Source organism: Thalassophryne amazonica, chromosome 12, assembly GCF_902500255.1.
Source record: "Thalassophryne amazonica chromosome 12, fThaAma1.1, whole genome shotgun sequence".
Taxonomy (NCBI): Eukaryota; Metazoa; Chordata; class Actinopteri; order Batrachoidiformes; family Batrachoididae; genus Thalassophryne; species Thalassophryne amazonica.
In genome coordinates, this window is record NC_047114.1 from 82588027 (window position 1) to 82613218 (window position 25192).

The 25192-nt window shown below is 42.5% G+C and overlaps 1 protein-coding gene across 1 annotated transcript in view; it reads right to left on the minus strand.

Annotated features, from left to right (window-relative positions):
• Window positions 1–24969, minus strand: part of cops9 (COP9 signalosome subunit 9) — a 32466-nt gene extending 7497 nt beyond the window's left edge. Inside the window, exons 1-3 of the mRNA XM_034183435.1 lie at window positions 24856–24969; window positions 20345–20417; window positions 8432–8501 (exon numbers count right to left, since the gene is read on the minus strand). Of these exons, the coding sequence (XP_034039326.1) occupies window positions 8464–8501; window positions 20345–20417; window positions 24856–24951 (207 nt within the window). The 5' untranslated portion in view covers window positions 24952–24969 and the 3' untranslated portion in view covers window positions 8432–8463. The remainder of the gene's footprint in view (window positions 1–8431; window positions 8502–20344; window positions 20418–24855) is intronic.
• Between the last annotated feature and the right edge of the window lie 223 nt (window positions 24970–25192).

A 25192-nucleotide genomic window follows, 5' to 3' on the forward strand; every position in this document is an offset into this window, starting at 1 on the left:
ACTCATTTTGGAAAAGGTCAAGATCATTGAGGTTAAAGTGGAAAAACAAAATTGATTTTCATTCCAATTTGTGCCAAACTTGGCACACATATGTAGGTGAGTTCCTGAATTCCTTAAGTTAGGTCAAATTTAGTTCGTGTGTGCATTTACACCTGTACACCGCCCATAACACAGCACACCAGACCATTTACACTCTCCATGCGGGTGGCAAGATGTTTTTTTTTTTTTTTTTGTGAACAAGTCCCAGGCTTGTAGGCCCCAGGTTCCCTAATCCATGCGAGGTGACTTTGCTAAGGGTGTACAACACAGCTCTCAGGACCCCTGGAGCAAACCCCTCCACCACCATGCAGGACTTGAATAAGGATAGGGAAACGTGAGTGGAGCTGCTTGGTCTGCCACCACCGCAACCTGGATACGGAGAAGTGGCAGAAAATGAACGAAAGGTCAAATTTACCAAGCATCAGTTATTCGGGTCGTGGTGGTTAAAGGTCAAAATTCTGATTTTCACTCTGAAGTTGTCGCATATAGCTTCTGGAAATGTCCATTGGGGGTCAAGGTCATGTCTGTCTGTTTGTTGGTCCAACTCATCTTTTTGACTAATATCTACCAAATGTGGCATGTGGATGAAGGTCAACCTCAAAATTGCCCTGAAGGGTTTAGTTTTTTGTTTTAGGTCATGCCGCCTTCCTGATTCAAGGCCACCCATGCCACCATTCTCCAGGTACATTTGGAGTTGCACCAGGAAGGGCATCCAGTGTAAAACTTGTGCCAAATCGACACTTAGATCCCAGAGTTAAACTGGAGAAGCCAAAAGAATCTTCGCTTCGTGTGGTTGAACCTGCTCTTTTGTCTCTAAAACTCACTGCAAACAGAAACCAGCATTTCTGAATAAACTACAATGTTGCATCACATTGGAGCTGGGAAGAAAGACAGCAACAACAATCGGTTCAGTTCATGGACACAACTACACATCTAAAGCAGCAGTTGTACAAACTATTTTTGTTGACAATCTCACAATTTAGTGTGTGTTAGCCAATAATTCCAGAAGCGGCTAATTTTCCCATTTTGGTGTTCGAGTGAGAGAAAAACAGTCAAGTTAGCAAATTAAATGCATGCATTGTTTTCCTGAGTCCCACATGTTATGTTCTTGTGCATGCAAGAAGGAAGTCTGGAGTTATTTGGGTGGCTAATGAAGGCTGCTGCTGCTGCTGCTGCTGGGGAGGTCGGAGTCATTAGTACCAGCAGCACTGTGTCTTTGGTCCAGGATCCTGGTGCTTGGATCTGCCACGTCGTCTGCATCAGTGGAATCCAGCATCAGTGTAGGCAGGTATGAAAATATGAGCTAAAAACATTCAACTACCTTTGATGCTGTCATGTTATCCAATGATCCCATAATATAAAATTCTGTATGACCTTAACGTTTAATCCATTCTATCCAAAACTGAAAACCCTTCATCCTTGACGAACACACAACCTTTCCTCCACCTTTAAACCAAACCAGCTACAAACTAAGATTTCAGCAGTTACGATCTTGAGTGTGAAATTTCATTTAACCAAGGTCAAAGGTCATGTGACCAATAGGTAAGTGATTTGGCTTCATATTAGTGTTTAACAATACCCATGTGTGTATCCTGGCAGTTAGGTCAGAATACTTTGAAACGTAATTGGCTCCTAATATACAAATTGCGGCAGTTTCTGTGATTAGTGACGTCATCCATTGGAATTTCCAAGAAAGTAATGTAATCAGAGTACTTTTGGATAAATGATGCACAGCCTACTATAAAAAAAATTTTGCAAAACCACACTTTTTTTTCCTCTTTATCTCATAAATTAGAAATTAAAGCAAAGTATCCTAAACCATTTCACTCACTATCGCTTTCCCCTCAAAGCGCGTTACACAAATTGCACTCAACATTTATTTTTTGCTGGTGAACTATTCTTAAACTAAAAATAATGGTGATATTAAAGGACACCCCCCCCCGTCGTGGTGTGGTCTGGTTGCTGGTCTTGAATATCTATAGTTTGACGATTGACCTCTAGTGGCTACACCAGGTAGTGCTGCTTCAGGTTCACTTCTAGTTCTACTTAATATCACTGTATCTCTGAAAAAAGTTTAATTATTTGAATAATTAAAATGTAACAAAGTAATCCATGATAATGTAACTATAATCTAATTATACATTTTTTCCCAATGTAATCTGGTGTGAATATAGTGATTTTAATTTTGTAATCTACTAGTGTAATCCCATTTACATGTAATCCACTATGAACCAACCATGGTCGTCAGAGTAATAATTATAAATATCCACTTGATCTAAATATTGGGCCTTAATTTTGACCTTTACGTGTTGGCAGGCAGGCACTGGGGAAGTCATGACAACTTTGGATGCTGTAGCTCCTCTGAAAAAGAGAGCTTTAAATCAGAAGTGCCTGACTCTGTGGTATAACTCACAAACTCGCAGCTTAAAGCAGATAACCCGTAAGTTGGAGAGGAAATGGCGTCTCACTAATTTAGAAGATCTTCACTTAGCCTGGAAAAAGAGTCTGTTGCTCTATAAAAAAAAGCCCTCCGTAAAGCTAGGACATCTTACTACTCATCACTAATTGAAGAAAATAAGAACAACCCCAGGTTTCTTTTCAGCACTGTAGCCAGGCTGACAAAGAGTCAGAGCTCTCTTGAGCCAAGTATTCCTTTAACTTTAACTAGTAATGACTTCATGACTTTCTTTGCTAATAAAATTTTAACTATTAGAGAAAAAATTACTCATAACCATCCCAAAGACGTATCGTTATCTTTGGTTGCTTTCAGTGATGCGGTATTTGGTTAGACTCTTTCTCTCCGATTGTTCTGTCTGAGTTATTTTCATTAGTTACCTCATCCAAACCATCAACATGTCTACAACCCCTGGCAAAAATTATGGAATCACCGGCCTCGGAGGATGTTCATTCAGTTGTTTAATGTTGTAGAAAAAAAGCATATCACAGACATGACACAAAACTAAAGTCATTTCAAATGGCAACTTTCTGGCTTTAAGAAACACTATAAGAAATCAGGAAAAATAATTGTGGCAGTCAGTAACGGTTACTTTTTTAGACCAAGCAGAAGGAAAAAAAAATATGGAATCACTCAATTCTGAGGAAAAAATTATGGAATCATGAAAAACAAAAGAACGCTCTAACACATCACTAGTATTTTGTTGCACACCTCTGGCTTTTATAACAGCTTGCAGTCTCTTGAGGCATGGACTTAATGAGTGACAAACAGTACTCTTCATCAATCTGGCTCCAACTTTCTCTGATTGATGTTGCCAGATCAGCTTTGCAGGTTGGAGCCTTCTCATTGACCATTTTCTTCAACTTCCACCAAAGATTTTCAATTGGATTAAGATCCGGACTATTTGCAGGCCATGACATTGACCCTATGTGTCTTTTTGCGAGGAATGTTTTCACAGTTTTTGCTCTATGGCAAGATGCATTATCATCTTGAAAAATGATTTCATCATCCCCAAACATCCTTTCAATTGATGGGATAAGAAAAGTGTCCAAAATAAACGTAAACTTGTGCATTTATTGATGATGTAATGACAACCATCTCCCCAGTGCTTTTACCTGACATGCAGCCCCATATCATCAATGACTGGAAATTTACATGTTCTCTTCAGGCAGTCATCTTTATAAATCTCATTGGAACGGCACCAAACAAAAGTTCCAGCATCATCACCTTGCCCAATGCAGATTCGAGATTCATCACTGAATATGACTTTCATCCAGTCATCCACAGTCCACGATTGCTTTTCCTTAGCCCATTGTAACCTTATTTTTTTTCTGTTTAGGTGTTAATGATGCCTTTCATTTAGCTTTTCTGTATGTAAATCCCATTTCCTTTAGGCGGTTTCTTACAGTTCGGTCACAGACATTGACTTCACTTTCCTCCCATTCGTTCCTCATTTGTTTTGTGGTACATTTTTTATTTTTGAGACACGTTGCTTTAAGTTTTCTGTCTTGACGCTTTGATGTCTTCTTTGGTCTACCAGTATGTTTGCCTTTAACAACCTTCCCATGTTGTTTGTATTTGGTCCAGAGTTTAGACACAGCTGACTGTGAACAACCAACATCTTTTGCAACATTGCGTGATGATTTACCCTCTTTTAAGAGTTTGATAATCCTCTCCTTTGTTTCAATTGACATCTCTCGTGTTGGAGCCATGATTCATGTTAGTCCACTTGGTGCAACAGCTCTCCAAGGTGTGATCACTCCTTTTTAGATGCAGACTAACAAGCAGATCTGATTTGATGCAGGTGTTAGTTTTGGGGATGAAAATTTACAGGGTGATTCCATAATTGTTTCCTCAGAATTGAGTGATTCCATATTTTTTTCCCTCTGCTTGGTCTAAAAAAGTAACCGTTACTGACTGCCACAATTTTTTTTTCCTGATTTCTTATAGTGTTTCTTAAAGCCAGAAAGTTGCCATTTGAAATGACTTTAGTTTTGTGTCATGTCTGTGATCTGCTTTTTTTCTACAAAATTAAACTGAATGAACATCCTCCAAGGCCGGTGATTCCATAATTTTTGCCAGGGGTTGTATTAGACCCCATTCCTACCAGGCTGCTCAAGGAAGCCCTTACAAATGATCTTCTTATGGCCTCAGACAGTGGACTCATCTCTGTGCTTGTTCTGTTAGACCTCAGTGCTGCTTTTGATACTGTTGACCATAAAATTTTATTACAGAGATTAGAGCATGACATAGGTATTAAAGGCACTGCGCTGCGGTGGTTTGAATCATATTTATCTAATAGATTACAATTTGTTCATGTAAATGGGGAATCTTCTTCACAGACTAAGGTTAATTATGGAGTTCCAAAAGGTTCTGTGCTAGGACCAATTTTATTCACTTTATACATGCTTCCCTTAGGCAGTATTATTAGACGGCATTGCTTAAATTTTCATTGTTACGCAGATGATACCCAGCTTTATCTATCCATGAAGCCAGAGGACACACACCAATTAGCTAAACTGCAGGATTGTCTTACAGACATAAAGACATGGATGACCTCTAATTTCCTGCTTTTAAACTCAGATAAAACTGAAGTTATTGTACTTGGCCCCACAAATCTTAGAAACATGGTGTCTAACCAGATGCTTACTCTGGATGGCATTACCCTGACCTCTAGTAATACTGTGAGAAATCTTGGAGTCATTTTTGATCAGGATATGTCATTCAATGCGCATATTAAACAAATATGTAGGACTGCTTTTTTGCATTTACGCAATATCTCTAAAATTAGAAAGGTCTTGTCTCAGAGTGATGCTGAAAAACTAATTCATGCATTTATTTCCTCTAGGCTGGACTATTGTAATTCATTATTATCAGGTTGTCCTAAAAGTTCCCTGAAAAGCCTTGTTAATTCAAAATGCTGCAGCTAGAGTATTAACGGGGACTAGAAGGAGAGAGCATATCTCACCCATATTGGCCTCTCTTCATTGGCTTCCTGTTAATTCTAGAATAGAATTTAAAATTCTTCTTCTTACTTATAAGGTTTTGAATAATCAGGTCCCATCTTATCTTAGGGACCTCATAGTACCATATCACCCCAATTGAGCGCTTCGCTCTCAGACTGCAGGCTTACTTGTAGTTCCTAGGGTTTGTAAGAGTAGAATGGGAGACAGAGCCTTCAGCTTTCAGGCTCCTCTCCTGTGGAACCAGCTCCCAAGTCAGATCAGGGAGACAGACACCCTCTCTACTTTTAAGATTAGGCTTAAAACTTTCCTTTTTGCTAAAGCTTATAGTTAGGGCTGGATCAGGTGACCCTGAACCATCCCTTAGTTATGCTGCTATAGACTTAGACTGCTGGAGGGTTCCCATGATGCACTGAGTGCTTCTTTCTCTTTTTGCACCACTCTGCATTTAATCATTAGTAATTGATCTCTGCTCCCCTCCACAGCATGTCTTTTTCCTGGTTCTCTCCCTCAACCCCAACCAGTCCCAGCAGAAGACTGCCCCTCCCTGAGCCTGGTTCTGCTGGAGGCTTTTTCCTGTTAAAAGGGACTTTTTCCTTCCCACTGTCGCCAAGTGCTTGCTCACAGGGGGTCGTTTTGACCGTTGGGGTTTTTACGTAATTATTGTATGGCCTTGCCTTACAATATAAAGCGCCTTGGGGCAACTGTTTGTTGTGATTTGGCGCTATATAAATAAAATTGATTGAATTGATTGATTGATGAGGGCAGCAGAGAAGATTATTAGGGATAAACTGCCAACCATTGGTGAACTGGCAGAACAGTGCTGCTTGTCCAAGGCAAGAAGGATAATCAGGCACACATCACATCCCTTTAACAATCTGTTTTCCCTCCTGCCCTCAGGTAGACAGTACCATTGCCCGAGTTGCAAAACACAGATTTGGAGACAACTTTTACCCAAACGCTATAAGACAGTTAAATACAAGTCGATAAAAAGAACTGTGCAATATAGAATGTAGGATATAGAAGACATTGTAGCATCTTCATATGTGCAATATCCTGTGTCCTTTATTTATTTATTGCATGTTGAGGTGTGTGTGGATTGGGAGGTCTGGGAGGCTTTGCTTGAGCTGCTGCCTCCGTGACCCGACTACGGATAAAACGGAAGAAAATGGATGGATGGATGTTGTGTATATATAAAGGGGTTTTTTTTTTACCCTATTTATCGCTATCACACACCTCGGACTGGTATTCTGTGCTTTATTCTGTTTTTATCTATTCGAGCAGTGCATCAATGTTACATTCTGTGCCAGGAAATGTGATTTTTTTTTACTAAATAAATTTACTTTAATAAATCTAACATTGACTTGAAATTTTTTTCAGTTAAACCACTTTGTTCTTGATTTACCCTCAAGCAAAAAACTCTGGGAGTTATTGTGCTCACACACTGATGGAAGGACTCCTGCACATCCTACACCTCAGTCTAAGAGGCAGCTGGATGTAAAAAAAAAAAAAAAAAAAAAAAAAAAACATTCACAGCCTAAAGTCAGGCACATAAAACTTCGTCCAACCAAACATACTGAAGGAGACTAAGGAGCATTAATTTTAGGAATTTTAAACTCCAAAGTCTAAATGTTTCTCTTCCAATCTGCACAAAAGCATAAAAAATGGTATTTTATGCCTTTACTCAATTTTGAGCAATCTGTTAACAACAAATTATCTTAAAAGCTGAGGTTCGAGGCAGAGGTATAGTAATTACGGTGCTGTAAGTAGTTATCACCTTTCAGAAAAATCACTGTTCTCACAAACCGTTTATCCTTAGCTTACACCAAGACAGACGCAGGAGAGCTTTCTTTTTTCTGCATTTTGTGCAAAAAGGGGAAGAAAAAAAAAATCATAATCAACTTCAAACTTGCGCTGAATAAAAATTTTAAAATATATATAATTGATTGCAGTTCAAAATGGCTGAAAATGAATGAATGAATGTAGTTCAAAAGATGAACCATTTGATTTACAATTGCCATCTCTCACACACAGACACGCAGACAGAGGAATGTAAGAACATGTTAACGTACGGAGGTCATGTGCCGACAAATTGCTGAATGTTTTGTGATAAAAACGAAGTATGAGCAGTGTGGGTGCTTCCGACATATGTTCAGCTTTTTTAGTTGTATTTATGTTAGTGTGTAAATACTGCTTCCTATTTGTCAAATCCTTCTCAGAGGAGCAGCCTTATCGTGTGGCGTTTATTGGTGGGATATTGGTGTTTATCGTGGTCGGGACTGTCGGCTCCTCCCACCTCTATTAATTAACCTGACGAAACATTTCTCTTTTCAAAATCATGATCAAGCCTTTTTACCTTCTTTAATGACTTCACAAAAACATAACTGCTTAACTACTGTACATATGTACAAATTCTTGGCATTACAAAGACACACGGCAGGTAACCAGTTAGGTGCATAAATATCTGGACCCTGCCCGAGTTGACAACTACGAGCACAAAGCACAGATGTACAATTTAACTTGACAATATTAATGAATCAACATGGGGTGACTGAGTACTTGCATTCAACTCTAATATGCTGTTGCTGTCCAAATATTTATGACCCAGCTAATGGCAAACAAAATGTAGCTATTATAGTGTAATTTAAGCCATTTTAGCGCACCATCATTTAACATAGTCAATCAGGGCTTCTTTTAAGGGTGACGGCTCGTCTCTCTAATTACAGCCCAAACAGGTGTGCGCACAAAAACCCGCAGTCCAGCATCAGAGCAGTCGTGCAGAGACAAGCACGACGGCAGCACAGAATATCAACACTTCACGTGTAATGGAATCCCTGCCTTCTCAACAATCTCAGAACATCTGGAGCCTTTTACCGATGTGTTAAAAGCCTAAATTTAAGACAACTCTTAAAGGAAATTACATGGTATCAGACAGTAAGTGTCTAGTTTGTCTCTTAGACAGGGGGGTGTGGGGAATAAATAAATCATCCATCCCGTTACTCTTGATCACTGGATGTCATCATCATCAAAGAGGTCTTCAAAATCTGTGAACACAAAACGAGAAACGTTCTTAATGTGTCATTTTCACAATGTGTCTGGTGTCTTACCCAAATCCACTGGCATGATCAAAATAATCTCCGAGCACACTGTTCAGTGTGCATTGCTTTGTGAGGTCAGAATGCACAACAGTAGACCTTTAAGTCCATGAGCGTGAAACCAAGGACTAAACAACACTCACAGTCCAGCCTCAGTGCACTGTGCAGCAGGTAACTGAAATCATCTTTCAGTTACCTGCACCACATTTAGTACAAATACTCCTTAAACATTACTCTTTTGACAAATGAGACTATCCACTTGATTTTTCAATAGGCAGCCAAGTATGGGTCGATGAATAATTACACAGGGGTCAAAATTTCCCAATGCTCCAATCATATTGAAAAGTATACCACATTATTCATCTGATCATAAAGATTCCAAAAGGGTATCGTTGGGACTATCTCTGATTGAATGTTGTGAAGTTATGGGATAAAAACAGCAAAAATGGTGACAAAGGTTAATTTCAGGTTGTACAGGGTCAAAAGTTAGTTTGTCCAATTTTGGTAAAAAGCAACGCAAATTATTGGTTGTGCTAATAGGGTTAATAAATAAATACATAGTTGTACCTGTGTTGAATGCTTGGCCTCCAAACTAAAGGTCAAACAAGACTGACATCGATTGGATTTTATGACCCGTTACCCTGTAACGTGATGACGAAGCACAACAACATGGTGCAAACTATTTCATCTTAACAACCCTGTCAGCTCAACATTTTCCTAAATGTGCCTAAATTTAAGCACTCTGCACTAACGATCACTTTCTTGTCTTATCAAAGTTTTTTTTTTTTTTTTTTTACAGACTTATCATCAGACAACACGTATAAATCCTGCAGGGCATAACAGTCTGAGTCTAATTAAAACCTCAAAAACAGAAGAATCGTAGCAACGTATGAACCTGAGTATGAGCTCACACACCCCCACCCCGCCGCCACCAAAAAAAAGTCTGCGTTGAATCCGTTACATGTGGTGAGGACTTTTTAACCGTTTAATGTAGCTGCACCTCAGGACAGAGATCACACATTTTAACACAAACTTACTAATAAGGAGGCAGGAATACATGGAAGGGTTTGTTTTTTTTTTTTTTGGGGGGGGGGGGGGGCAGTAAAGATGTTTCCTGCTGTGGAACCAGCAGCTCGGGGGTGAAATCAAGCTAATAGATTCAATTTGCTGAGAGCAACAACTTTACTTATAGTGATAAACTGTTCCTTATCTCTGCTCTAATGAGCTGATTTACAAAATAATTTGCACAGATATTTGTAAAACACATGGTCACTGTTAAAGAGAAGGACTGTGAAGCATACAAAAGGTAGCAACATACATCGAACGCAACCCGTGTATATCTGACAGAAGAATATGGAAAAGTAACACTGAGCTGAAGGTCACAGGAAGGATCAGATTACATGATAGTTTAGGACGTTTGGCTTTTTTTTTTTTTTTTTTTTTTTTTAAACTGTTGCTGATGTGTGCCTTTAGGAAAACGAAAAAAGAGACTGTGTCCAGCAGACTGACTGTTTTATCCCAGATGAAGACCATGAATCAGGTCCCCCTAACAAACAGAAAGAAAAAGTCACAAATTTGCGAAGTTGCTCAGTAGCTGTTTCTGGAAATAAAAACGTCCCTATTGGTAACTGACGCATCGTTTTCCGTTACTGAAATCTCCGTACTGGAGATGACTAGAACGATTACGGTAACAAGACGCTCACCCGTGGGCACAGCATCGGCAGTTTCCGTGATAATTCGGCCATTGTGGACAAAACAGCCTCGTTTCCAGATACCAAAGAGGGAAAAAAAAAACAAAAAAAACATGGCGGACAAAGAACAGAGGAAGCAAAAATAAGGTTGGTATATTTGCCTGTGTGTTTTCAATCATTGTTAAACAGTGTTTTTTTTTCATGTGTATTGAATAATTAGCACTTCAACAAATATTTCCGCGTGCGATCAAAGCCAAGCATGTTGATCGTTTGTCGACAAATCGGTACAAAGCTGCCCAGCAGGCACATTACATGATACAATTTTGGCTTCAAGTACAACCAACTTGCCCTACTTGAGTGTGAAATGAAAATAAGTGGGTTGTGTGTGCGTGTGTTCTTATTATATGCAAAGCTATGCAAACTTTCTCAACTGCGTGGCCACTGTAGTGAAGAAATGCAGTTTTGCCCTACATGTCACAACCTCGTGTACCGAATTACATAAAAACCAATGCGCAACAACTCTCCGTTTTGGGCTTCCTTTGTCTTTTGGAACTGTTGTCCTTCAATGAGAACATTTTTTCATGATTCTATCAATTCTTGCGCGCTGTACTGAAGAAATAATTATTCACCGTGTTCTCCGAAAATGAGGCTGTTCTGTCCAGAATGGCCGAATTGTCAAAGATACTGCCAATGTTGTGTGCACGAGTGAGCTTCTTTAATGAATGAATGAATGAGAGATTTATTGTCATTGTCATTACAAATGCAACAACAACGAAATTATATCCACAATTATTACTTGTTTACCGTAATAATGGCACACATCAAAATTAAAGACAACACATACATTTGAGATATTCACTAATGCGGCAGCGCGTGCACACGCAGCGGCTCCTCTCGCTCCTAACACAATGGTGTTTTTTTGTTTTTTGTGTTTACAAACAGCATGTGTCTATTCGTCATCGTACTCGTCGCGCCCTCACATCTCTAGGCGCACTTATTCCCGGGAGTTTCTGCACGACATCTGCACAAATACGGTGTTTTTTTGTTTTTTGTGTTTACAAACAGCGTGTGTCTGTTCGTCATCGTACTCGTCGCGCCCTCACATCTCTAGGCGCACTTATTCCTGGGAGTTTCTGCACGACATCTGCACAAATACGGCCAGAATCACGGACCTAACTACGGCGGACGTGGAAAAGTTACGTGAGGATGGTTTACTGCGGAGGCCTGTTCAATCCCCAACCTCCACTCCTGCATCCAGCCCACAGTGGAGTCGCCATGGACGAAACCCGAGGAAGCAGAAGAGGGGCAAGCACGGAGGTATCCGGGCTAGGTTAGCCACCAGACCTTACCGGCCGGCTATCCCTTCCATCACCCTGGCCAACGTACGCTCGCTGGACAATAAACTGGACTATATTAGCTTACTCCAGACATTTCCCAGACTGTGGGTGAGTGCTGTGTCTTTATTTTTGTGGAAACATGGCTCAACGACAGCGTCCTGGACGATGCTATCCAGCTAGCACGGCTAACATGCTACCGGGCGGACAGAGCGCTCGTCGAGGAGGGAAAGTCCCGCGGCGGAGGACTCTGTGTTTACATCAGCGATGCTTGGTGCCGCAATGCTGCTGTTGTTTGCAAGCGCTGCTCACCACTGGTGGAGCTGATGATTATTAAGTGCCGGCCATTCTACCTGCCAAGGGAATATACTGCTATTCTGCTGGCAGCTATATACATCCCTCCCAGCTCCAACAACAGCAGGAGTGAGGCACTGAACGAACTCCACCAGCACATCAGTGAACAGCTGACAGCCCACCCTGATGCCTTCCTCATCCTGGCTGGAGATTTCAACGATGCCAACCCCAAGAGTGTGTTTCCACACCTCCATGGACATGTCAACTTTCCCACTAGAGGCACCAACATCTTGGACAATGTTTACACCACACACAAGGAAGCCTACAAAGCTTCCTCCTCCCCCACCTTGGGACCTCCGACCACTCCACTGTTATGCTAATGCCTGCATACAGACCGCTGGTTAAAGTCACAAAACCACCCAAAAGGGTGATCTGGGTGTGGCCAGAGGGGGCATCAGAAGCGCTCCAAGACAGTTTTTCCACTACTGACTGGAGCATGTTCAGACAGGCAGCCACCTACAACAACACGACAGACCTCCAGGAGTACACGGAGACCGTCACTGCCTACATGAGGAAGTGCATGGATGATGTCATGGTCTCCAGAACCATCACCATTTGGGCCAATCAGAAACCTTGGTTGACAGGGGAAGTCCACAGGCTCCTGAAGGCTCAAAACACTGCCTTCAGAGCTGGGGATGAGGTGGGCCTAAGGACAGCCAGGGCCAACCTGTCACAAGGAATCAGAGAGGCTAAGAGACAGTACTCCAGGAGAATTGCTGAACGCTTCAAGGACAGCAGAGACTCTAGGAATCTATGGCAGGGTATTTAAACCATCACAGACTATAAGCCCACCCTGCAGACCTGCGACAACTCCCCCTCTCTGCTGAATCAGTTGAACAACTTCTTTGCTCGCTTTGAGGCAGACAATATTCCAGCACAGAAGATCCCTCCGCCTTCTGATGCTCAGGTGCTGTCACTACCTTTGGACAGCGTGTGGCGAACACTCAGAAGGATCAACGCGAGGAAAGCCCCTGGTCCCGACGATATTCCTGGTCGGGTCCTGAGAGACTGTGCTGAGGAGCTCACGGCAGTTCGGGTCGGCAGCAACTCCTCCAGCACCATCACGCTGAACACAGGAGCCCCCCCAAGGATGTGTGCTGAGCCCCCTCCTCTTCACTCTGCTGACCCACGACTGCAGACCTACATCCAGCTCCAACCTTTCATCAAGTTCGCAAACGACACGACTGTGGTGGGTCTCATCAACAACAACGATGAGACAAGCTACAGGAGTGAAGTGAGCCGCCTGGCCACGTGGTACACGGACAACAATCTCCACCTGAACATGGAGAAGACGAAGGAGATTGTCGTGGACTTCAGGAAAGAGCCCGCTCAGCATGCTCCACTAACCATCAATGGTGCTGAAGTGAAGCGGGTGAGCAGCACAAAGTTCCTGGGTGTACACATCTCCCAAGACCTGTCCTGGAACATCAACACCACATATCTGGCCAAAAGAGCCCAAAAGCAACTCTACTTTCTGTGGAAACTGAGGAAAGCAAGAGCCCCGACCCCCATCATGTACTCCTTCTACAGGGGTACCATCGAGAGCATCCTGACCAGCAGCATAACTGTGTGGTACGGTGCCTGCACCGTATCCTGCCGCGCACTGTGAAAGCAGCTGGGAAGATCATCGGTGTTCCTCTCCCCTCTCTGCTGGACATCTACCACACCCGCCTCACCTGCAAAGCCACCAGGATCGCAGGTGACTCCACCCACCCAACTCACAGTCTTTTTACCCTTCTGAAATCGGGGAGGAGACTGCAGAGTCTCCGGGCCAAAACCAGCAGGCTCAAAGACAGTTTCCTCCACCAGGCAGTCAGGATGCTCAACTCCCCCCTGTGACCCCCCCCCCCCCCACTGACCCTGCATGCCCACGCACACCTCACTTTATCCTCCCCCATTGCACTATTGCATCCACATCAGGATCACCTGTACTGATACATTAGTATGCAGTCATTGCACTATCATCAGCATACTGCCACTTGCACCACTGTTATCCATTGCACATCGTATTCATACTGTTTACAATAGTACACTTTTGCCATTTGCACAACAGCATCATACTGTTATACTTACACAAACTACACTGTTTACACTGTTTTATATTATTTTTATTTTGTAAATCAGTAATATTTAAAGGTAAATTTTTTTACTTAGCCTAGTAGTACTTTTTATTCTATACTCTGCACTGTGGGTGTGAGGACTGAAATTTCATCTGTGCTGTATGTCGAGCATGTAGAGCATATTTGACAATACAGCTGACTTTGACTTTGACATTGTTTATGTGCTCTAAAGTTGAAGCAGTCCATCATCCCAATTGAGGCAAAGTGGGTGAAGGATGCGCTGCCATCAGCTTGGGGGGGGGAGTGGCGTGAGCGGGTGCCAGGATGGGGTGTGTGGTAGGGAGCGGGAAGGGAGGGGGGGAGAAATGGAGCATGCTTCCAGTTTCTGTCCATGTGTGAGTCAGTTCTGTCCATGTGGGAGTTGATAAGATAATTCAGCAGCCGAATGTTCACCAAGGCCATAGACATTCTTCTGGAGGAAACAATCTGGCATTTTGTCCTTCAGAGGCTGATAAGCCTGCCGTGTTTGTGGCTGAGTAGTGAGACATTTTTACAGTTTCACATGAAGAAACCAGATCCCAAATTAAGAATAATCCCCGGTCTCTGAAATCTTCTTCTGCAAGGTGCACATCTACTCCGAGATGTCATCCAACTTGCGTCTAAGTTCAAGGGTTAGCACAGTCTGAGAATGCATCACTTTGCCCAACTTTGGTTCTGGTGGCAGCCGTCTTGCCAATTTTCCGGTAAGTCAGGGCAGCACATAAGCCAAAAAATACCAGCCCTCCAACCATGAAACCAAATATAAATAAATCCTCGACGTCCTCCACAGAGAATGGCGCAAAGCATGCAACTCGCCACGTCTCCCAGGCGTCGAGAACATAACCCGCAGGGTAGGTTCCATCTGGGCATGCAGGGTCCCCCCTGGCCCTGATCTTCTTGCAGAAAAATGGTGTCAATAGCATTCAGAGACCAACTGATCAATTCCATGGTTAATCCAATATAGTTTGAAGAATTCACAGTCTGGTGAAGTAGGGACTTTGAAGGCTGCAGCAGAGATAAGGGAGAGAGGAGGAGATGTGTCCACCCTCGCCGGAGTCCCAAGCTACAGTGATCATTACCGTAATCATTCTAGTCTTGTTGTTTTCAATCTGAAAACTTCATGCATTAGGGTTCGGGGACTGCCGCCACGACAGGCACCAGAGACCTTGTGACCACAGCTACGAGCGGAAGCATCGACAATGGAGGTGGAGAACATGGTCCACTTGGACTGCATGTCTCTAACCTCCCCCGGGATCTGGGAGAAGCTCCCCCGGAGGTGGGAGTTGAAGACCTCGCTGACAGAGGGTTCCTCCAGTCGTTCCCAGCAGACCCTCACGATACGTTTGGGCCTGCCAGGTCTGACCGGCTTCCTCCCCTGCCAGCAGATCCAACTCACCACCAGGTGGTGATTGGTCGACAACTCAGTCCCTCTCTTCACTCGAGTGTCCGAGACACGTGGCCGAAGGTCAGATGATACGACTACAAAGTCTATCATCGACCTCTGGCTCAGGGTGTCCTGGTGCCACATGCACTTATGGACACCCTTGTGCTCGAACATGGTGTTCGTGATGGACAAACTGTGACTAGCACAGAAGTCCAACAACTGAACACCACTCGAGTTCAGATCGGGGAGGCCGTGCTTCCCGATCACCCCCCCTCCAGGTCTCACCCCCAGGAGAACAATGGAGTCCCCAGTCGGAGCACTATCTAGTACCCCTCCCAGGGACTCCAAGAAGGTCGGGTACTCTGCACTGCCGCTCGGCCCATAGGCCAAGACAACTCTGAGAGCCCTGTCCCCAACCCGAAGGCGTAGGGACGTGACCCTCTCGTTCAGCGGAGTGAACTCCAACACATGGCGACTGAGCTGCAGAGCAATAATCAATGCAACCCCAGCTCTCCGCCTCTCCCCGTGGGCAATGCCAGAAAAGTAGAGTGTCCAGCCCCTCTCCAGGAGTTGGGTACCAGAGCCCAAGCTGTGCGTGGAGGTGAGCCTGACTATCTCTAATCGGTATCTCTCAACCTCCCGCACAAGCTCAGGCTCCTTCCCCCCCAGTGAGGTGACATTCCACGTTCCAACAGCCAGGGGCTGTGAGTGCGGACCGGGCCGCGGGCCACCCGCCCTCGACTGCCACCCAATCCTCTCTGCACCCGACCCCCATGGCCCTCAGCAGGTGGTGAACCCACAGGAGGGCGGGCCCATGTCGCTCTTTCGGGCTGAGCCCAGCCGGGTCCCGTGGGCTAAGGCCCGACCACCAGGCGCTCGCACGTGAGCCCCAACCCCAGGCCTGGCTCCAGGGTGGGGCCTCGGTTCCACCATACCGGGCGACGTCTCAGTCCTTGATTTTTTTACTGGTCATGGGAGCGTCTGAACTGCCCTTAGTCTGACCCATCACCTGGGACCTGTATGCCTCGGGAGACCCTACAAGGGGCACAAAGCCCCCGACAACATAGCTCCTAGGATCATCCGGGTACGCAAACTCCTCCACCACGATAAGGTGGCAGCTAGAGGGGGAAATATGAAATCTAATAAGATAATTATTAAAGGAGTCATATTGTGCAGAAAGAATCAGCCTCCAAACTCCCGCAATTCTGTTTTTATAGACATTCTTTATAATATAGCCTTTTATTGTCATTGTACATACACATACATACAATGAAATCTGTCTGCATTTAACCCATCTAAATTACAGTTAGACAGTCCTCCCAATTTAAGATCAATTTACAGCTTGTTTAATACCGCCTTGATATGTAACAAAAATAACTGATCCTTTTTTACCCGATTATTAAATGTCCCAAACACACACATGAGTTTTTTTTTTATATACCTGCAATTAAATGATTCATTTAGATTAACTAATCACAAACCCTGTAATCAATGACATTATTTTTTTAATAACCTGACAGCACTAATTAAAATATGTATATATGTTAAATGTATATATGCTGTGTGTGTGTGTGTGTGTGTGTGTTGCAGATGGTTTCCTCAGAGTCAACGCTGCAAAGGTTCATGCCATGGAATGGGACACCTTTGTCATCATCATCATCATCATGTTAAACACCGGTTATGTTTCACTCTGAATTTTGAATAAATTTTTGTACTTTTTGCCCAAATGTCTCCACTTTTGTGTAACATCAGTTTAATTTGTAAAAGTTACCAAGGTTTACTATTTTAAAAGCTAACAATTTGAAAAGCTGTTTTAGCATAATCCAGTAGTAAAATAAGTTTTACATTTAATGGGGTCATAAATGTAAATTAAAGTAAACAGACAGTAAAACTGGTTGTTCAAAATTCCTTGATGTAATGGTGCCTTCACTGAAGTGACTAAACCTTTTTGTTTATGTTAAATACCATTTGGTAAAATCTCAGTTTAGACATGGTTATTTCCAGCATCTGTGTAAAGATTCAGCCAGGTGTAGTGTATAGTGTCTTCTGGAGTGGCAAATCCCAAATTAAAAATTCTTAGAAATGAGCCTTCATTGCACCAAAACATCAATGACAAAATGTTTTTTTTTCTGTTGACTCAGCCTGAAATGACAACTTATGACACAGTCACATGAGTCAAATTGTTTACTGCAACAAAAAAAGAGCAAATACAAAAAAAATATATATAAAAAAATTTAAAAAACAAAAGCAACACAAACTATACAAACGTTTCATGTGTGTGTCCGGTCATGCATCGCATGCACAAGGTCGCTCAGCACACCAAGATATGCCTGATTAAATGCAGCTTCCACCGCTGTTGCTTCCTCAAGGATCAGTCGGATGTGTCAATCACACTGGGTCCAGTTCAGCTTCAGCCTCAACATCACTCAAGATGGACAGATTCTCCTGCTGGAAGAGGCTCCTTTTTCGCTTGCCTGGACAATAATGAAGGTAGAAATGGGAAAGCAAGCTTAAATAAATAAATAAACAAACACACAGAGTGACACCCCCCCAAGGGAAAAAAAAGAAAAAAGAATTGTAATAAAATCTTATAAAAAAAAAAAAAATTGTTTTTGTACGATCATTCCCCAGTTTCAGTTATCTTGGTCACTTTGCATAAAAATTATGTTCTTTCAAAATTATCCTCCAACAAATTTGTAGCATAATTTTGAAAGAACATGACTTTTATGCAAAGTGACCAAGACAACAAACTTCGGGAAGGTCCAGCAAAATTTACTGGACCTTTGTGGGATTTATTACAATATTTATGGGTTCTGTGTTGTTTTTTTTTTTTTGTTTGTTTTTTTTTGGGTGGTGGTGGGGCGGGGGGTTTCACCCTGTATATATATCGTAGTTGGGAAAGTTACGCGATGTGAGACACATTATTCTTACCAGTGATGGCACATTGCTATGTGGTGCTGGACGTTGATACAGATGTTGAAGTTGGTGGTTGAACCCTCCTCACTTCAACAAAAACACAAAATAGTAACAAGTAAAAAAAAAAAAAAAAAGAAAACATCACAGTAATGGCACTAAATAAGTCAAATGTACACATTTGCTGTCTTGCTGACTTGAGGTGTTTTTCTGTCAGAAGTTAATACTTTAAAGCGGAGCACGGAGTTAGCTAGCTCGCTAGTTAGAAATCAACTAGCTCACTGTGTCCACATACATGAGACAACAATGTTACTTTAACACAAGTTTAGACTCAAAATCTTCGCTTGTTAATGTGTGCTTCCCACCAACGGGATAAGTAACGTTAAACGGTGCTTTCAAGCAGACTACAGACAAAGTCACAAAAGCACTTACCAATCCGTTGCTTCCAACAAAGCCGTGGCCGAGTTGCGGTCTTCCTGCCTCCCGTTGCTCGCCGTTCGGTGTCCGTAAACAGCGTTCCTGCGGTCGAACCGTTTCCAGCCCTTACGGTCCGACCTACTCCAGACGTTGTGGTCCTGTAATCACTTTTAAGCTTTTTCAGCTGTTGTCTGCATTGCTGTAATGTCCGGTACCCGTGAGCGGCCAAAGACTGGGAGATTTTCTCATTTCGGGTCGCTTCATCCATCTCTCTGTATTCTCTCCTCTGCCACCAAACACAGAAACATCCGCAGCTCATCCACAGACCACGGTGTGGTTTTGTGCGATTAAAAAAAAAAACTTGATGTGAAACGAAAGAAAAGGACGGTCGCTGTAACGCCGCTGTGACTATTTAACAATGGTGGGTTTTGATTTTCATCTCGGACGGTGTGCTCATGACTCATCCAGTGACGACATTCTCTGACCAATCAGTGGCCGGCAGCCTGTTGACGTCACCTTTTAGTATCAGCTCGGCTAGCCCGAAACTGCTCCTGAGCAGGTACTAAAAAAAAAAAAAAAAAAAAAAAAAAAAAAAAAAAAAGCAAAGCACCTGGTACCAGGTACTAACCCTAGTGGAAAAGCAAAAAAATGAGTAGAATCGAGCCGAGTAGTGCTACTTTTTGTGAAGTAGAAAAGCGCCATTAGAGGATGAGAACAACCCCAAGAAAACTATCCCAACCGTGAAGCATGGGGGTGGAAACGTCATACTCTGGGGGTGCTCTTCTGCAAAGGGGACAGGACGACTGCACCATATTGAAGGGAGGATGGATGGGGTCATGTATTGCGAGATTTTGGCAAACAACCTCCTTCCCTCAGTAAGTGCATTGAAGATGGGTCATGGCTGGGTCTTCCAGCATGACAATGACCCCAAACCCACAGCCAGGGCAACTAAGGAGGGGCTCCGTAAGAAGCATTTCAAGGTCCTGGAGTGGCCTGGCCAGTCTCCAGACCTGAACTCAATAGAAAATCTTTGGAGGGAGCTGAAACTCCAAACCTGTATGGAGGAGTGGACCAAAATCCCTGCTGCAGTGTGTACAAACCTGGTGAAAAACTACAGGAAACATTTTACCTCTGTAATTGCAAACAAAGGCTACTGTACCAAATATTAACATTGATTTTCACAGGTGTTGAAATACTTATTTGCAGCAGTAACATACAAATAAATTATAATTAAAAAAAAAAAAAAAAAAAAAAATCATACATTGTGATTTCCGGATTTTGTTTTTTAGATTATGTCTCTCACAGTGGACATGCACGTAAGATGAAAATTTCAGACTCCTCCATGATTTCTAAGTGGGAGAACTTGCAAAATCGTAGGGTGTTCAAATACTTATTTTCCTCACTGTACCTTTCATTATATTATTCATTTATTTATTTATTTTGGAATCCTAATAGACAAAGTATGGTATACCATAGGCTACGGCATACTGACGCTGGATTGTAAGTGTTGTTTTTCCCACCTTCAATGGCACTGAAAAGTTGCTTGTCCCTTGGACTAAAAAAAGTAAAGCACATTGTAGGTACTGAAAGGAACACTTACCATTGAAGAAGTCTGCATGGACAGCTTTTTCATTGGCAGCTAAGTCCATCAGCAATCCTGTGCTTCCGCCAGCCTGCAGATGCAGGAATATGCATTAGTTCAAAAACAAACATCTGACAGCCAGCAACTCAGTGGATTAACCTGTGGAAATTAAAGCAACTAGTCCATAATTGTGTCTGAATTCATCTTTTCAGTTCAAACAGCAGACACCGCTTTTCATGTATGTTTGACCTGTTAAAACACTCAAATATTTAAAAGAAACAGAGCATATCAGTAAACAGATACTGGACTTCCTGGTTTAAGTCAAGGTTTATACTAAAATATCCAACTTACTAATTGTAAAAGTACTATGGAATAGCAAACAAGTGCTTCGGTGAGTACCTCCAAATGTTTAAAAGAAAAATTCTTGGGAAACACTCTACTACTTCCAAAGTACACTAACAGACTACACTGTGATTTCCCATGATGCAGCTGGAGGCTGGTAAATGAAGAACTTTCCAGGAAAATGGTAGCAGCATCTGAGGGGTCATGGAAATGTCCAAATATACACAAGGAGCCATTTAAAAACATCTGCCTTTGCAAAATAGAAATTTTCACAGCATACACAGGTACATGCATATGCATCATCTCTTAACATGGTGGTCAAAAAGCAGGTAAGATGATGGTTGTGTAGTACATCTAAATTGTGTCTGTACTACTCACTTCCTTATTTCTAATACGTACTACAGTTAGGGTCAGCACGATTCTGCCCACAGTTAGCGGCACCACCCACCACTCGACCTGTACGCCCAGTACCTACTAAGCCCGCCCCGCGGCCGCCCTGCACTTTCCGTTACAGGGTTGCAGAGAGCTTATGGGACCATATTGTGGGAGCTACAATTTCACCTGGTTGCATCTGTGTCAGTGGATGAACATTTGTTTTGTTGGCAGTTACAAAATGTGACGGTTGGCATGACACTAACACAAGCAATTGTTAGCAGAGGGAAAAAAAAAAGAAGAGGATATGTGCATTTGCACTGCTGCAGACAGTGCAACACTATGTTCTGAAATGAAAACTATGTGTGTATGTGAGTGTATATGTCTGTGTGAGTGATTTACAGCTCTGCAGCTTTGAGCGTATGTTTTTGTGATGTTTTATTATTTATGTTTTAACTGCGACCTGCCAAGGAACTGCAGATGTAAATTAGCTTTATGCTAACTCTGGTACAATACATCAAATGGAAACGTTTATGTTCTTTATTGTACATGGCCCCTTTACAAATAAATGAATAAAGAAAGTGCCAATTGAGAGGTTGGCTGCCATTGGGAAAGGAAGATGCATCGCCGGCGACACGTTCCAAAGTGCAAACCATTAGGCCACCATTATTGCCCAGTTGTGCAATATCTGACTTGGGGACACTGCATCTTAAGGGCCCTGTCCCACTGGGGTGAGGATTAATTGCGCACGAATTGAGTAAACAAAGTACGGAAATTCGTTGTCGTCCACAACAAAAATGGCCAAAAATGACAAATGTCCCAGTATGAATTACGGATATATTAATAATGTATAGCGAATATATGATGAACAATCACGGTTGTATAACGCATGTAGTGAGGAAACTGAACCGACGCATTGTGATTATCACGGCAGTATTACGGGTGTATTATGAATGCATCGCGCACGTGTTGCGTGTGCACGGCATCTGCACTGTGGTCATAAATGATGCGCACTCGCTCCTTTCGGCATCACTATTTACACCAAACAATACAGCTTCGGGGGCATTTGCTGGACTTGGACAAGTTGATTGGAGTAAAGAAGCAGTGAGCAGGGCGAGTGGTGACGTCAGCGGATCACATCAGAGCGCAGCTCATCTGAACGATTATAAGAAGTTAAATCTGTTATAAACATAGGAATAAATACTGTAACAGCTGCAGACAAGGAAAAACACGCAACTGTTTTATCAAGCCTTGACAATGTAAACAAGTCAAATAATTACCTTTTTAGACGGCCCAAAATGCTTTCTGCAGCTGGAGACATTCGCGCGCGCGTCCACGAACGGCCCAGCTGCAGTTTCCTCTGTAACTCAGGAGGTGATTAGAGCCGTTTTCAACAGGCAATTTGCAGAATAAAATGATTAATACGCCACAAAATAATTATTTTATATATGCAGCATCCAGCGCAGAGCACATGGCAGCCGGTAGAACAAAGAACGCCATCCAGCTGTGAACACAGCGCATCCGATTTGCATCCACAGCAAATCAGATGCAAAGCAGACATAATAAAAATGGTTTATTCGTGGCCAATCTGTATGCAGTCGCTACAACTTATTTTAGTTTGTGATGTGGACATGATGGGCACACAAAATATCCGTTTTACACACTGTCCCAGTCTCCTGCCAAGCCACAAATCCCTGTCAGTTGTGGGTATCAGCAGATGATGGCGAATATACAGTGCACAGATTGAGTATGTATATGTATGTATTGAGTATGTATGGAGTATGTAAGGCGGATGTCAGTCGCAGCCAAAATTTTGTGCAGCTCAAAAATCCTGGTAACGGAAAAAGGTGCCTCTGCGGATAATTGCGGACGTGTGCGGGTGTCGGCCGACTTATACAAGCATGTTTCAAGCATATTGCAGATGTTAAGCAAATATGAGCCAATTTTGTGCGCAATTCATATGCAAATCCTCCTAAACGCCAATGGGACAGGGCCCTAATCAAATGGAGAGCATATTGGAATTCTGCTGATGGGCAAGACTAGGGTTGGTTATCAAGAACCGGTTCTTTTCAGGTATCGTTAAGAAATGATTCAATCCACTGACATCAATAGCCTTTTTGCTTAATGATTCCCTTACTGGTCCTTTAGAGCGGCCGTTGTTTTTGAGAGTGTTTGTCGGGAAAATGATCATTTCTCTACACTGATTTCAGACCCTGCAGCAGGTCTGTAATCAACCATTTCTGCAGCGCGGCTCTGCCTTGAACCTTGAACAAATGAAGCAGTGCTCCAATCCGTTGCTTCGTTGGTTCTTTGCTTCGCTCCTCCTAAGAAGCAGCAACTCCGCTTCTTAACCCCTCTCAAAGCCATGAAAATATGTCAATCATGAGTCACTTTTGTGCATATTAAAGTGACTAACTGGGACTCCTGTCTTGTTGCGAGAAAGAAACGAGAATCATCCTGTTCCGTTGCTTCAAATGCTGTGCCGCTCTCTACAGAGTCACGTTAGAAAGATAGAGTCATCTTGGAATTAATAACTTCTAAGCGAATCGCTGTTTATTCAAATGACACCTCCTTCCAAACGTTGTAATACAATCAATAAATTGCAATCGATCAAAAATTTTTTTTCCTCCCAAAATGAAATGTCCTGCGCTGACATGCAGCAGACCAAGACTGTATGGCTACAGACCTGCAGACTCCAGCTGTCGTCTGAGTTCAGGTCAGATGTATGGAGAGACTTTCATGCCATTAATGTATGAAAGGAAATGCTTTTGACAAAAACTAGATTTTGTTTATTTCTATTTATGTCCAGAGATCAAGGATCCAGTGACCAATTTCATATTCATTTACTTTAGGACTCAATAAAATGTTGACATACAAAATCTGTAAAGCCTAATTTTAGTACTCAGAAAATTCACAGGAGGTATTGATAAGGGACTCGATAAGGAACTGGATCGATAATGGTATTGATATTGATAAAATCTTATCAATACCCATCCCTAGGCAAGATTCCGGGAAGTGGAAAAGCTGTGGTCCAGACGTACTGTTGAAATTTCCAAACATTTGATGTATTTTACAAAACAAAATGTCTATCTGCACATAGCCATATTAATAATAAATATTATATTGTGTTAGGAATTATGGTTAGGGGTTATGATTAAGGTCAGGAGCTGTGTTTAGGGTTAAGATTAGTTTGTAAATTAAGGTGAAAGTTTCTCAGCTGGTATGTTTGATGAGTTAACCCAATGACCCTTTGCAGAGTGTGAGACTCTGTGGTCGGATGTTAATAGTAGGCACTACATTTATAAAAATTTAAGTCATACCATTGGTGCCAGTGTTTATGTTGATTTCCTAGCATCAGGATGGATGAAAGCCTGTGATGCTTCCTTAATGGGCCGCCAGTCCAACGCAGGTTATTTTCCCAGCCAAGGCCGTTTTCATTTCTAATTGGACACTTTTGTTAAGTGTCTTGCGCAAAGACACAGACAGGTAGCATGAGTGAGACTCAAACCCAGGTACATGTTAGCAGGCCAGCTACTAATCCACTCAGATGCCTGCTCTAGACCTGCTGTAATACCATTCAAAATAAAAGAATTTGCAAAGTTGCTCAGCAGCTGCTGCGATAAAGGAAAGAACCAAGTTAAGCAAGGAAAGGTAACAAGGATCAACTTGACGTTAGAACATGGTTATGCGATCACTGAAAAACGTACACGAATGGGTCACCTGCGATTAGTGATAATAATTCTATTAATTGATTTATCGGATTTGACTTTGCTAACAGATTAGCTTCGCTAGCAGCAACTCGTAAACCAACAAACCTCATCCAGATCCACGTACGGCCCGGCGCCTTCTGGAAACATCTCATCCACTGCTGGCTTCATGGCGGTGGAGTTTGACTGATCCTTCAGTGGCATAAGTAACCAAACAAACAGCTAACGCTAAGCAGCGAAACGTTTCAGGCGCCAGGACAAAAATAACTCCGGAGTGGAAATCAAGCTACGATATAAGGTTCCGCAACAAGTTTTTAAAGAATCCTGAAATAAATGTGGAGAAGAGGCGAAATAAATATAAAAATTTAAATCAATGAAAAAAATAAGTTTTTTTTTTTAAGCATACAAACATAATGATAACATTCGACCCGAACATTGAGTGATG